This window comes from Canis aureus, chromosome 37, assembly GCF_053574225.1.
Source record: "Canis aureus isolate CA01 chromosome 37, VMU_Caureus_v.1.0, whole genome shotgun sequence".
NCBI lineage: Eukaryota > Metazoa > Chordata > Mammalia > Carnivora > Canidae > Canis > Canis aureus.
The window spans coordinates 7,885,449-7,901,420 of record NC_135647.1 but is presented as its reverse complement, the minus strand read 5'-3'; the positions used below and the strand labels follow the sequence as shown (position 1 = coordinate 7,901,420).

The 15,972-nt window shown below is 37.7% G+C and overlaps 1 protein-coding gene across 1 annotated transcript in view; it reads right to left on the bottom strand.

Moving 5' to 3' along the window:
* Nucleotides 1-15,972, bottom strand: part of MBOAT1 (membrane bound glycerophospholipid O-acyltransferase 1) — a 113,661-nt gene that overhangs the window by 23,393 nt on the left and 74,296 nt on the right. Inside the window, exons 5-6 of the mRNA XM_077886397.1 lie at nucleotides 2,938-2,993; nucleotides 923-977 (exon numbers count right to left, since the gene is read on the bottom strand). Coding sequence (XP_077742523.1) covers nucleotides 923-977; nucleotides 2,938-2,993 — 111 coding nt within the window. The remainder of the gene's footprint in view (nucleotides 1-922; nucleotides 978-2,937; nucleotides 2,994-15,972) is intronic.

The window sequence follows — 15,972 nt, the reverse complement described above, 5'->3', positions numbered from 1 at the left end:
ACTACAAAGTAGTGGCAGGGGAAAAATTCTGTAGAGACCAGTTCTGGGTAGTGTTTTAATGGCATTTAAAGGGGCCGGAGAGTATTGTGGGGAAAGGCTCCCTAAAATGCCATTGCTAACCGGTCACTGGGATTATGCCCTACCAACTAGACTTGGGTACAAAGACATTTAGCAACTCGCCCCAGTTTGCCCTGGACTTTCCCAAGTTGGGCCCTGAAGGTCTCATGTCCTGGGAAACTACTCTGTTCTGGATAAACCAGGACAGTTTGTTACCCTAAAAAGACTCCATCTTTGGTATAAAATGACACCGTTCCCTACAGAATGACTAAATTGTTAAGTATGAACTAGGAATACCCAGGGTCAAATGCCCAGCATTTATACCCCCATAACACTGAGCAAAGAATCTGATTCATTAGTCGTTTGCAGTGGGTCTCCATTGCTTCCAAGTCCTACCCAATCTTTTACTGCGAAAACGAGGCACTCGATTCCATCCTACATTCCCAGCCCTACTTCCTACCCGTCTTCATCGAGGCATTTAATCATTCTGATGCGCGCTGATAATTGTTTCTTGAGGACCCTCAGACACATGGGCCAATAAAAATAACTCTGTAACGGACATAACTACAGTGGTGAAGGAGAATCTCATAAAACTAACAAAATCACAGATCCATTTACTCTCTGGCCCAGTAATCCCACTTCTGGAAACCTATCCCCCACTGCTATGCCCAAACCTCTTTAAAATGACCTGAGAACAGGGTTTGTAAAAGCCAAAGAGTGGCAGACAACCCAAGTATCCATCAACAACATATTCATTAAATAAATAATAATACATCCATCTAATAGGGTTCATATCTATTGAGAAATGAGAAAGATTTCTAGACACTGATATACAAAGGGTTCAAGAATATATTGTTTAACTTACTTTACAGCAAGACGCTGTTGCTCAGCAGAGAGGTCTTCAGCTCTTCGACCTAATCCTACAAAATAAAAAAAATGTAGAAATAAGATGTTTGAAGTAGATAATTCTAAATGAGGCTTCTAAAAGTCATTTGAAAAAAGTGCTTTATTTCACACATCATAAAATCATTTTCTTTTCTGACAGTCTCTACAGGCTCTTGTGAAGAGGGGAGAAAGCAGGGGTTACTCCTATTTAAATTGCATGGGACATGGATCTCAGGGAACTCCCTACATCTCCTGCACTCCTTACCAAAGTACGTATGTTTTCATTGCTACATGAGAGAAAGAAGCCTGCCTTTGCAGCCTGCTCCACCTTAAAGACCTCCCTGATTATGCTGGCTGCAGACACCTGGCACCAGCTGAAAGCATGGGTGTGGAATGGGGAAAGGAACAGGGGACTTTCCTCTTCTAAAAAACAGGAAATATAATCCTGAATGCAGGGAAAACATAAAAGATTTATCAGGTGATTCTTCTTCTTTTAAAATTCATCCATGTCAGAAAAGGGGGAGGGAACCAAATCACATTTGTGCTTCTCGTAAAATGTATATGTTAACTTATAGTCAAAAAATCCGACATGTCATCTAAAAGCTACAGAGCTTGACTACAAAGCTGTATGTATATTCAGCTAAAAGTGATGATGGTCACCAATCAAAAAGGCAATTCAGAAAATATGTATAAAGGAAGACAATGTTTCTGGAATTTACTTGCTCCTACTGCACATGAGAAAAAAAGAAATGGCAAATAAACACCTTGCTGCATGTAAGGGTTTTTCCAGAAAATCAGGTAAACTGAGAATGCTTTAAAAAGTAAATTTAGGCAAAAAGCCTATTAAAAAAAAAAGAAGCAGTGTTAAAAAAAATCACACTTTTTTCTAAGATGTCAACCATACATCTCTGGCAGTCCTAAAAATTAAATTGATTTTAGCTATTGGTTTATGTGCTAACGTTAGACTATAACGACTACCAACTAGACTTGGGTACAAAGACATTTAGCAACTCGCCTCAGTTTGCCCTGGACTTTCCCAAGTTGGGCCCTAAAGGTCTTATGTCCTGGGAAACTACTCTGTTCTGGAGAAACCAGGACACTTGGTTACCCTAGAAAGGCTCTATCCTTGATACAAAATGACCCTGTTCTCTGAAGAATGACTAAATCGTCAAGTATGAACTAGGAATATCCAGGGTCAGAATGAAATTAAATCAAATCCCAAGCTTTAAAGAAAAATAAGACTAGCTAGCAGAGATCATAAATCTTCTCAATCTGGTAGCACATAAAGGAGCTTCAACAGTCAGAAAGCGTTTGCCAGAGCAGTACAAATCTGCAAAATATACTTTTACTAATTGAACCTGACATCTCTTCCACCCACTTTGAAATCTTCCACCAGGCTGAAAGTGCCGTCCTCCTTCCCTGGAACCAGGTCTTAATCGTGTAAATCACACTTTCTGGTCATTTGCAGGAAAGGCATGAGCAAAGAAAATGTTCAATTGTATACAAACAGAAGATCCTTCCTTCTTCCAAGGAGAAGGGCCAGGCTAATCTCATTAGATAATCTTCCAAGCCAAACAAAACAAAAACACTAAACAAAATAAAACTAGCATTAAAAATGGTTAACCAGCCAATACTTTTTTTTATTATTACCTTATGAGCTTCTCATATTAAACCAAAGAAAAAGAATGCCATTTCTTCTCAGCAGATTTGGAAATGAAGGGCAGTGAGTACCATAAATTTAAAATATTACATAAGTAAACAGAAAGCCAACTGTTCTCAGGGTAAATACTTCAGCAAATTTAGACTACAGATTCAGGAGGGAAGTGGTACATAATAGTTGAGAAGAGTTTTGATTAAAGAAGCTTGCAAATTTTTGACAAGTTATAGAAGAACTGCCAGAACTTGGCTAAACTCTGGACTATGGGTAGAGTCCAAACAAAGAGCTCTGAATGTCAGTCTCGCTTTCAGCACCAACAGGCGAGTCATTTTTCTCACCATCATGAACTTGGAATGCCAAGGTCGTGATCTTCTGTGTGACAATCATCAGAGGCCTAAAAGGAAGATAGAAGATAATCGATTGGCAGAAGGACCACTAGAAGAAACATTTATTCTATTTCCCTGCATGGTAGTTTTTTCATCTTAAAGGCCATTCAATACAAAGCAAAAACAAAAACAAAAACAAAACAAAAAAACACTAAATTCAATAAACTCCCTTAAAATCATTTTAAATAAGTAGATATAACAACACTGAACGAGATCAAATCAGAAGGCCCCTCTTGCACTGTTACTCAAAGTGTAAGTTCCAGAACCAGCACCATCAGCATGCTCTGGGGCTCATTAAAAATGCAGACTCTCGGGCAGCCCAGGTGGCTCAGCGGTTTAGGGCCGCCTTCAGCCCAGGGCCTGATCCTGGAGACCCAGTATGGAGTCCCACGTTGGGCTCCCTGCATGGAGCCTGCTTCTCCCTCTGCCTATGTCTCTGCCTCTCTCTCTCTCTCTCTTTCTCTGTGTCTCTCATGAATAAATAAATAAAATCTTAAAAAAATGCCGACTCTTGCACACTCCATTCCAGAGCCAGAAAATGGGAATCTGCATTTGAACAAGATCTCTAGAGAACTCAGATGCACATTAAAGTATGACCACCCCTAGTTTGGGGGATACCTAATCCAGTGCCCCAGTTCCACTTGGACGAGATATAATATTCTGGCTTCTTTATCCTAATATGTCCTAAATGCATTGCTCTATTAAAGGCAATTCTTCCATGCACACATAACAAAAGATACTTTTGTAAAATACTGTCAATAAACCATTTAGTGACCAAAAAATAACACCCATCCTAATTTGAAAAAAGACATCAAATAAAAACTTGCCTATGAAGTGGCACCCATGCCAAGAAAGGTGCCAAGATAATTCAACAGAAGCAAGGACAGCTTTTTGTTTTTATTATTTTTTAAAGATTTTATTTATTTATTCATGAGAGACAGAGAGAGAAAAAGAGAGAGAGGCAGAGACACAGGCAGAGGGAGAAGCAGGCTCCACGCAGGGAGCCTGACGTGGGACTCGATCCCTGGTCTCCAGGATCACGCCCTAGGCTGAAGGCGGCACTAAACCGCTGAGCCACTCAGGCTGCCCAAGAACAGCTTTTTAAAATAGTGATGATGCAACCAGATAGCCACATAAAAATATAAAAGTAATTAAAAATGCATCAAAGATCTAAATGTAAGAGCAAAAACTATAAAACTCTTCAAAGAAAGCATAGGCACATATCTTCATGGCCTTAGCTTTGGTGATGGTGTCATAAATGTAACACCAAAAGCATAAGTAATGAAAGAAAAATATAGGTTAAATGGGTAGCATTTAAAACCTAAAATTCCGTGCTTCAAATGACACATACCATCAGAAAAGTGAAAAGACATTTCACAGAATATATGAATATATGTGCAAATTATATGTCTGATAAGGGACTTGGTATTAGAATATATAAAGAACTCTTACAATTCAAGAAGAATAAGACAATCACCCAATTCAAAAATAGCCAAAGGACTGGAATGGATGTTCTCGGAAAAAGACATATGAATGGTAAATAAGCAGGTGAAAAGATGCTCAGCAATAATCAGCCATCAGAGAAATGCAAACCAAATCATATACCACTTCACAAGCACAAGGATGACTAGAATCAAAAAGATAACAAGTATTGGTCAGGAGGTGGAGAACTGGAACCCTCAAACATTGTTGGTGGGAACATTAAAAGGTCCAGCTACTTCAGAAAGTCTGGCAGTTTCTTAAAACATTAAACATAGAGTTACTGTATTACCAAGCAGTTCCACTCCTAGGTATATACCCATGAGAAATAAAAATGTATCTATACAAAAACTTGTACACACCTGTTCAGAAAAACATCATTATAGCCCAAAAGGAAATAACCCAAGTGAAATGTGGTATGTCTATACATTAGACTATTATTCAACAATAAACACAGTGAAGTACTGACCCATGCTATAATATGGATGGACCTTGAAAACATTATACTAAGTGAAAGAAACCAGACACAAAAGTCATATATTGTATGATTCCATTTGTACGAAATAGCAGAATAGGCAAATCCATAGAGACAGGAAATAAATTGCTGGTTGCCTCAGGTTGGAGCAATTGGGAGGGAAATGAGGACTATGGCTAATGCATACAGGTTTCTCTAGGGGGTGGTGAAAATGTTGTATGATTAATTATGCTAATGGTTACACTGCAGAAGGGAAGGATAGCCATGCTCTTCCAGGACTGGTGAGAAGCAGGTGTGGCAAAATAGGGAGCCATCAAGGTGATCATTCTAGTACTGTAGGACATGCTCATAGCTAGCACTGATTGTGACTATGCTCATTTAGATTGAAAAAAAAGAATTGCTCTTCCAGAGCACAGAGGTTTGGATCCCAGAATAAGAGCTGTGTTGAAGCTTTCTACAACAATGTGGTCTTAAAGACCAATATAATTTTGCATCTCACATTCCTGATATTCAACAAGACCTTGGACCCAGAACGTATAACAGATGCCAAGAACTTTTTTTTAACATAACTTTGAAAACACGATAGTTTCTTTACAAAGCCTTTTGGACTTCTTTTTTCCTACTAGATCAAAAGTCCTAGGAATCAGTAATAGGACCTAACTCTCAACTTTCCATACACAAAGCCCAGTACAACATTTTTTAAACTTTGAGGCACACATTCTGATAACTATGCAATTTGCAAACCAAGTAAGTTTGTACATTCCATTTAATCCATAGCTTCATTTTTTAAAGGGTTTAAAAAATAGATATATCAAAAAAGAAAATGTTATGGAATTAGCCTAACTTTCTGTCTCTATAGAAATATAACATTTGTTTTCCTCTATCTGGCATTACATTTAATGTATTCCATAATAAGGCTCATGTTCAAAAATACAGTAAATAGTCTTATATATGCAATTGCCATGAGCAGAAGTCACTCAAAACTATGAGCTTTGAGGGAGGGAGCTATGATTAGCCACCGCTGCTGCCAATTCTATCTCCAACTTCATGCTGAGGTCATGCCCCCTCGAGCTGCTCCAGCCAATGACACAGCCCAGTGACAGAGTGCGGCAGGTGCCAAGGCAGACCCCTGCAAATGAGGTGTGGTACTCTCCCCAGGGCAAGTTTTGCTAGAAGACCACTTACTGAACTTGATGAAATTGTCTTAGACCTGCACTGCGGTCTTCCTTTCTTCCTTGCCTCTCTCATCTCAGGGGTCAGACATGCATTTCAATCTGATGGTTATTCCAGCCTCCCTAGTTTCCCTCACAGGCATTTTACATGGCAAATCTCTTATGCTGCTATTCCCATCTTGGCATCCCCCTCAGAGAACCTGGACAAATACAATACATAATACTGAATTTCTAGATAATGGTCAATAAATATTCAATATGAGGTCAGCACTATTGGGTCTGTGTAAAAATTGTATTGTCATCTTTATTTTGGGGAAACAATGTCTCTTTTGGAGAGAAAAAAAGCTGTGGACCAAATTTAGTTACTTGTCATCTAGACTACTTTCAGCAATATATTGCTTCCATTTTAAACATCTCAAGAAGTTTCTAGCAACTTAAGAAACAATTCACACATGTGACCATGGGTTTATTAAACACAATACACTACTAACTTGTGAAAAAGCAGATCTAAAATCTGCAAGCTAGAACTAGAACCTGTTCACAAAGAGGAAATGGAGTTAGAATCCTCCTACTTACTCACTTTTCTATGGATGTAAGGAGTGCCATATGCTCTTGCTCAGAAGACTTCCTCTCTCAACACTTTTTCATTGATCAATTTACTTACACTTATGAGTAGATCAGATGCCAAATTTAGAATGCCCAAGTTATGAAATTTGAGAGTGAAATCCAAAAAGTTACTGACTTAAAAGATGAAACTCAAGTATCATCCATGTTGTATTTCAGTCAAAACCTAAAATAATCCAAGACGTGTTTGATGGTTTGTGATTAGAATTCATGCGAACTTTTGCAAAAATTCAAAATCCAAGGTACATGAACACATACTACAAGTACAAGAAGGACACAAAAAAGTCTCCTTGGTGTAGCCAAAGAACTTCCTCAGAACAATGAGGCCTTGACACTTGAATTGTACTCAGACTTTCCACCCCCTGAGAAGTGTGCCTTGTCCATGGATTTGTATACATTCACTAGTAGTAGACACTGGACTTGAATCCATGGGAACCATCCGATCATCTTAAATCAAGGTTTGGGTCCAGCATGGTTGAGGTAGGGCCATTTCTCTTGTCTTACAAATTTTTTTCAATGAATAAAAAACAAAACAAAAAAAAATATCATCAGGTCAACTTCTAGGGAAGATGGTAAAGTAGGAAGATCCTAAGCTCACCTTGTCCACAGATACAGCTAGAAAATAGCTAGTGTAAATAACCCCCAAAAATGTCCTGAAGACTGGCAGAACAGACTTGCCACAGCTAAGCATAGAGAAAAGGCCACCTTGAAAAGAGTAGGAAGAGTGGAGACATGGTTGTGAACCAAACTGACCCATGAGACTGTCTGTAGGTGACACTGCAATCACGGACAGGAGCAGACACCTGTTCCTGCTCAGGTACCTCAAGCCCTGGGGACCCAGAGTGGGAAAATGAACCCCCATCACATTTGGCTTTGAAAACCAAAGGGGCTAAACTTTGCCACTTCTTAGAACCAGCAAGGCTTAACAACTAGAATGTTAAAAATCAGCAGGCTCAGCTCTGGGACAGCTGGAGGGTGATGGGAAACTGAGTCCTGAACCCTAAAGAGACAGCATAACAAATAGCTCTGCTGAGATATAGCACAGAAGCAACAGTTTGAGAAATACCTGGGGTATACTGTGGTATATAGATGTATTTACTAATCTCAGAATGTGTGCTTGAGGGGCAAGTAATCTTTAAGAATCTTCTCCAAAAACAAAAGGAGCCATTTCTCTCCCCCCACAACCCTGCCTCTTTCACCTGCAAGAACAAGCTCACTCTCCAACTAGCTTGCTAATACTGTACAACCCCCACTCCCCTGCCCTGTCCAATCTGTGCTTGGCAAGAATCCATTCAGAACAGCATCACAAGCTGGCACTGTGAAAGCAGCTGCAACAGGGACCAACAGCACTCCAAGTGACTCCTGGCTGGGGGAGAGGGGACAATAACCACACACACCATTTAGATTGTGGCCCTAGCAGTGGACTGGGACAGAAATCTGGTCTGACTGAAGGTCCTATCCACCAACTCGACTCTGTCAGAATAAGCACTCTGTAGTTCAATGTGACCACAGCTCTGGAAAATGCCTGGTCTGAACAAATTCAAGCCGAAGGCAGCCCAACTGGTCCATTAGCAGTAAAGGGACCAAATCCTGCCCACAACAGGCAAAGAGAGCCATTGCAGACAACTGGAATAAAGACAAATGCAGTTCAACCACAATAGTAGGGTGCACTCAACACACATAGGAAAACAACCACAGGGACGCCTAGGTGGCTCAGCGGTTGAGCATCTGCCTTCAGCTCAGGTCATGATCCTGGAGTTCTGGGATCGAGTCCCACATCAGGCTCCCCACATGGAGCCTGCTTCTCCCTCAGCCTGTGTCTCTACCTCTCTCTGTGTCTCTCATGAATAAATAAATAAAATCTTTTAAAGAAGAAAGAAAAAAGAAAAAAAAGAAAACAACTCCAAAGCACCAGGTTCTGATGAACAGGGGACACTGCACGACAGGACGTCTTCTTCATAAAGCCACTACTCTGAAGAACAGGAAACATAGCTGATTGTCCCAACACAGAGAAACAGAGAGTAAGACAATATTAGGAGACAGAGGACTATGTCCTAAATGAAAGAACAGGATAAAATCAGAGCAAGAGACCTAAATGAAACAGAATAAGTAATATTCCAGAAAGGAATAAATAGTAGATAGAGGAAGCAGAAGAATGGATCAGCAACTGGGAGGACAGAGTAATGGAAAACAATCAAGATGAATAGGAGAAAGAAAAAATAATAATAAATGAGAAGAGATTAAGGTAACTCAGTGACATCATAAAATGTAACAACATTTACATGACAGGGGTCCCAGAAGAAGAAAGACAAGAGTGGGCAGAAAATTTATTTCAGGAAATAACAGGTGAAATCTTCCCTAATCTGGGAAAGGAAACAGAGATCCAAATCTAGGAGGCACAGAGAGCTCCCATCCCTCCCCCCAATAAAATCAACCCAAAGAAGTCCACGCTAAGACATAAGAAATTAAATTGTCAAAATGCAGTGACAAAGAGAAAATTTTAAAAACAGCAAAAGAAAGAAAGAAAATGGTTACATACAAGGGAAACCCCGTAAGACTCTCCACTGATTTTTTCAGCAGAATGTCTGTAGGACAATTGGAAGAAGTAGGATATTTTCAAGTGCTGAAAAGAAAAAATCTGCAGCCAAAAATGCCCTATCCAGCAGGGCTATCATTTAGGATAGAAGGAGAGATGAAGAATTTCTCAGATAGGATCAACAAAATTGATAAACCTTTAGCCAGACTCTTAAAAAAAAAAAAAAAAAAGGAACTCAAATAAGCAAAATCAGAAATGAAAGAGGAGGAGAAAGAACAACCAACACCACAAAAATACAAAGGACTATAAGAGAATATGAAAAATTATATGCCAACAAAATGGGACAACTTTGAAGAAACAGATAAATTCCCAGAAGCACAGAACTTCTCAAAAATTAATCAGGAAGAAATAGAAATTTTTAAAAGACCAATGACCAGCAATGAAATTGAATCTAAAGTCCAGGACCAGACAGCTTCACAGGCAATTTCTACCAAACATCTAAAAAAAGAGTCAATACCTACCCTTTTCAAATAATCCAAAAAAAAAAAAAAAAAAAAAACTGAAGAGGAAAGGGGATCCCTGGGTGGCTCAGTGGTTTGGTGCCTGCCTTTGGCCCAGAGCGTGATCCTGGAGTCCCAGGATCAAGTCCCACATCAGGCTTCCTGCTTGGAGCCTGCTTCTCCCTCTGCCTGTGTCTCTGCCTCTCTCTGTGTGTCCCTCATGAATAAATAAATAAAATCTTTTAAAAAAATGTTTAGAAAAACTGAAGAGGAAGGAAAACTTCCAAATTTATTCTATGAGGCCCCATTACCTTGATACCAAAATCAGAGAAAGCCATTACAAAAAAAAATTTTTTTAGAGACACTACAAAAAAAAAAGAGAACTGCAGGCCAATATTTCTGATGAGCACAGATGCAAAAATCCTCAACAAAATATTAGCAAACCAAATCCAACAATACATTTAAAAACACATTCACCACAATAAAATGGCATTTATTCCAAGAATGCAAGGATAGCTCAATATTCACAAATCCATCAATGTGATACCTCATATCAGTAAGAGAAAGGATAAAAACCATGTGATTATTTCAAGATGCAGAAAAAACATTTCACAAAGTACAATATCCATTTATGATAAAAACTCAACAAGTAGGCTAAGAGAGAATATACCTCAGCATAATAAAAGGCCATATATAAACAATCCACACTAACATCATAATCACTGGTAAAAACTGAAAGTCTCCCCATAAGATTGGGAACAAGACAAGGATGTCTCCTCTCACCACTTTTATACAACATATTACTAAAGGTCATAGCCGCAGAAATAAGACAAGTAAAAAGGAATAAATGGCATTCAAATTGGTAATGAAGAAGTAAAACTTTCACAGATGACATAACACATATAGAAAACTTTTTAAACTGGTAAGGGAATTCAATAAGATCACAAGATACAAAAATCAATGTAGAGAAATTAACTGCATTTCTATACATTAATAATGAAGTAGCAAAAAGAGAAATTAAGAAAATATTCCCATTTACAGTTGCATGAAAAAGAATAAAATACCTAGGAAGAAACATAACCAAGGAAGTGAAATGTGCACTTTATAAACTATAAAGCACTAGCATGGAAGAAATTGAAGATGACACAAACAAATGGAAAACTCTTCCATCCTAATGGATTGAATGAACAAATATTGTTAAAATGTCTATACTATCCAACGCAATCTATAGATCTAAAGCAAGCCTATCATAATACCAACAGTTTTCATAAAACTAGAACAAATTATCCTTAAATTTGTGTGGAACCACAAAGGACTTCAAATAGCCAAAGAAATCTTGAAAAAGAAAAACAAAGCTAGAAATATCATAATTCCAGATTTCAAGTTATGTTACCAAGCTGTAGTGATCAAAACAGTATGGTACTGTTACAAAAATAGACACATGTTTCAATAGAACACAAAATAGTCCAGAAACAAACCTACAATTATATGTTCAATTAATCTTTGACAAAAGAGGAAAAAATATGCAATGGGCAAAAGTCTCTTCAGCAAATGGTCTTGGGAAAACTGGACAGCTACACCTAAAAGAATGAAACTAGACCACGTTCTCACATGAGACAAAAATAAACTCAAAATGGATTAAAGACCTAAATGTGAGACCTGAAACCATCAAAATCCTAGCAGAGAGCACAAACAAAATGTCTCTGACATCAGCCGTAACACCATCCTTCTAGATATGTCTCCTAAGCAAAGGAAACAAAAGTGAAAATAAAACTATTGAAACTACATCAAAGGGATCCCTGGGTGGCGCAGCGGTTTGGCGCCTGCCTTTGGCCCAGGGCGCAATCCTGGAGACCCGGGATCGAATCCCACATCGGGCTCCCGGTGCATGGAGCCTGCTTCTCCCTCTGCCTGTGTCTCTGCCTCTCTCTCTCTCTCTCTCTCTGTGACTATCATAAATAAATAAAAAAAAAAATTTAAAAAAAAAAAAAAAAAAAAAAAAAAAGAAACTACATCAAAATAAAAAGCTTCTGCCCAGGGAAGAAAACCATCAACAAAACTGAAAGTTAACCTACAGAATGGGAGGAAATATTTGCAAATGGCATAGCCAATAAAGAGTTAGTATCCAAAATATATAAAGAACTCCTACAATTCAACACCCAAAAAACAAATAGTTGTGAATGGATCTAAAGAATATTATGCTAAGTGAAATAAGTCAGTCAGAGAAAGACAAATATTATATGATTTCACTCATATTTGGAATTTAAGAAACAAAACAAATGAACAGAGGGAAAAAAGAGAGACAACCCAAGAAAAAGACTTAACTGTAGAGAACAAACTCATGGTTATTCAAGGGGGGTGGGGTGGGTGGAGAGATGAGTGAAATAGATGATGGGGATTAAAGAATAAACTTATCATGAATGAGCACTGAGTAGTATCTAGAATTTTTTATCTGGGGGAAAATATAGAGTTTCCCAGACAAACAAAAGTTAAAGGAATCCATTACCACAAAACCTATCTTACAAGAAATGTTAAAGGAGATTCTTTGAGTGGAAATGGAAGATCATAAGTGGAACAAAGTAAGAAGCACAAAAGCAGTAAAATTAAGTATATCCACAAAAATCTGTCAAGAGATTCAGAAAATAAAAGGATATAAAGAATGACATCATATATCTAAAATGTAGGGAGGAGGAGAATAAAACTTTAGTTTTACAATGGATTCAAACATATATGACCATCAACTTAATATAGACTGCTATATGCATAAGATGTTATATATAAACCTAATGATAATCACAAACAGAAAGCCAGTAATGCATAGCAAAAAAGAGAGAGAGAGAGAAAGGAAGCCATGTATATCACTAAATAAGTCAGCCAATCTAATAGGAAGAATCAAAGGATCAAAGAAGAACTATAAAAACAGCTGTAAAATAAGTAACAAAATGGCAATAAACACATACTTGTCAATAATTACTATGAATGCAAATAAGCTAAATGTTCCAATCAAAAGACACAGGATGGCAGAATGGATAAAAAAGCAAGACCCATGTATATGGTGCCTAAAAAAGACCAATTGCAGACCTAAAGACACCTGCAGATTGAAAGTGATGGAAAGGGAAAACATTTATCATGCAAATGGAGGTCAAAAGAAAGTAAGAGTCACAATACTTAGACAAAATAGACTTTGAAATAAAGACCTGTAACAAGAGACAAAGGAAACTACATAATTATTAAGGGAACAATTCAATAAGAAGACAGAACAACTGTAAATATTTATGTAACCAAGGGGAAGTAGGAAATAGATGGGGTAATTGGGTAATGGGCGTTAAGGAGGCCTCGTGATATGATGAGCACTGGGTGTTATATGCAACTGATAAATTACTGAACACTACATCTGAAACTAATGATGTACTATATGTTGGATAATTGAATTTAAATAAAAAATATTTATGCAACAAATATAGGGGCACTCCAATACATTGAACAGTTACTTAAAAACATAAAGGAAGTTATTGATACTAATACAAAAATAGTAGGGGAGTTTAACACCCCACTTACATCAATGGATAGATCATCCAAACAGAGAATCACCAAGGAAGCAGTAGCTTTGAACAACACATTGGACAAGATGGACCTAACATATATTCAAAATATTCCATCCTAAAACAACAGAATACACATTCTTTTCAGTGTAAAGGGAACATTCTCTAGAAGAGACCACATGTTATACCACAAAACAAGTCTCAGCAAATTCAGAAGACTTAAGTCACACCATGCATCTTTTCGGACCACAACACCAAGAAACTAGAAGTCAGCCACAAGAAAAAAATCTGGAAGGAACACAAATACATGGAAGTTAAATAACATGCTACTAAACAATGAATAGATCAACCTAGATATCAAAGAGAAAATTTTAAAAATGGACATAGAGACAAATGAAAATGAAAACACACTGATCTAAATTATTTGGGATGCAGCAAAAGTGGTTCTAAGAGGGAAATGTATAGCAATAGGCCCACCTCAAGAAGCAAGAAAAAAACAAAGAACCTAATCTTATACCTAAATGAGCTAGAAAAAGAAAAACAAACAAAACCACAAACCAGGAGAAGCAAGGAAATAATAAAGATTAAGGCAGAAATGAACAAAATAGAAACTAAAAAACAATAGAACAGATCAATGAAACCATGGGCGGGTTCTTTGAAAAGATCAACAAATTCTGACAAACTTTTAGCCAAATTGATCCAAAAGAGAGAGAGGGAGAGAGGACTCGAACAAAATCAGAAATGAAAGGGGAGAAATACCCCCCAATACCACAGAAATACATAGGATTGTAAGAGAATATTATGAAAAATTATATGCCATTATACTGGACTACCCAGAATATTCCTGGAAACATAACCTCCCAAAACGGAATCGGGGAGAAACAGAAAATGGAACAGACCAAACACCAGCAATGAAATTCAAACAATAATAATAATAATAATAATAATAATAATAATAACAATAATAATAATAATAACAACTCATAACAAACAAAAGCCCAGGACCAGACAGCTTCACAGATAAATCCTACCAAACATTTAAAGGAGAGTTAACACCTACTATTCTACTATTCCAAAAAACAGAAGAGGAATGAAAACTGCCCAATTCAACCAGAGAAAGACACTACAAATAGAGCTGTAAGCCAATATATCTGATGAACACAGATGCAAAAATCCTCAACAAAATATTAGCAAACTGAATCAAACATTACATTAAAACAATCATTCACCACAATCAAGTGGGATTTAATCCCAAGATGCAAAGGTAGTTTAATATTCACAATCATCAATGTGATACATCATATCAATAAGAAAAATGATAAAAACCATATGATCATTTCAATGGATGGAGAAAAAGCACTTGACAAAGTACATTCATTCATGAGAAAACCCCTCAGCAAAGCATTTTTAGAGGGAACATACCTCAACATAATTAGGCCGTATACAGAAAAATTACAGCTAAATCATACTGAATGGTGAAAAACTGAGGGCTTTCCCCTAAGATCAGAAAGAGGACAAGGATGTCCACCCTCAGCACTTTTATTCAGCATAGTACTGGAAGTCCTAGCCACAGCAATCAGACAAGAAAAAGGAACAAAAGGTATCCAAATTGGTAAGGAAGAGGTAAAACTTTCACTATATGCAGGTGACAGGATACTAAATATAGAAAACCTGAAACATTCCAAGGGGCTCCTGGGTGGCTCAGTTGGTTAAGTGGCCAACTCTTGATTTCAGTTCAGGTCAGGATTTCATGGTCCTGAGATCAAGTCCCACATCAGGCTCTATGCTCTGTGGGGAGACTGCTTCAAGATTCTCAATTTCTTCCTGCCCCTTTCTTCTCTCTCTCTTTCAAATAAAAGAAAAATCTTAAAGGAGAGAGAGAGAGAGACAAAAAGAGAGAGAAAAAGAGAATGAAAACCCAAAAGACTCCATCGAGAAACTACTAGAACTGATTAGGGAATTTAATAAGACCACAAGATACAAAATCAATGTATAGAAATCTGTTGCATTTCTAGACACTAATAATGAAATAGCAGAAAGAAGTTAAGAAAACAATTCCAGGGAAGCCTGAGTGGCTCAGTCAGTTAAGCATCAGCCTTTGGCTCAGGTCATGATCCCCAGGTCCTGGGATCAAGCCCCAAGGCTGGCTCCCTGCTCAGCAAGGAGTCTGCTTCTACCTCTCCCTCTGCCCTCCTCCCCAGCTCATGCACACACACCCACTCTCTCTCAAATTAAAAAAAAAAATTCCATTTATAATTGCACCAAGAAGAATAAAATACTTAGGAAGAAACTTAAACAAGTAGGTGAAAGACCTATACTCTGTAAACTATAAAACATTAATTAAAGAAACTGAAGAAGACACAAATGGAAAGATATTATCCCATGTTCATGGATTAAACATACTATTAAAATATCTGTACTACCCAAAGTAATCTACATATTTAATGCGATCCCTAGCAAAATACCAGCAGCATTTTTCTTTTCTTTTCTTTTCTTTTTTTTTTTAAAGATTTTAGTTAGAGAGAGAGAGAAAGGGAGCGAGCACATGAGCTGGTAGGAAGGGGGAGAGCAAGAGGGAAAGAGAAAATCTCAAGCATACTCTGCACTGACCATGGAGCCCAATGTGGGGCTCAAACTCGGGACCCTGAGATCATGACCT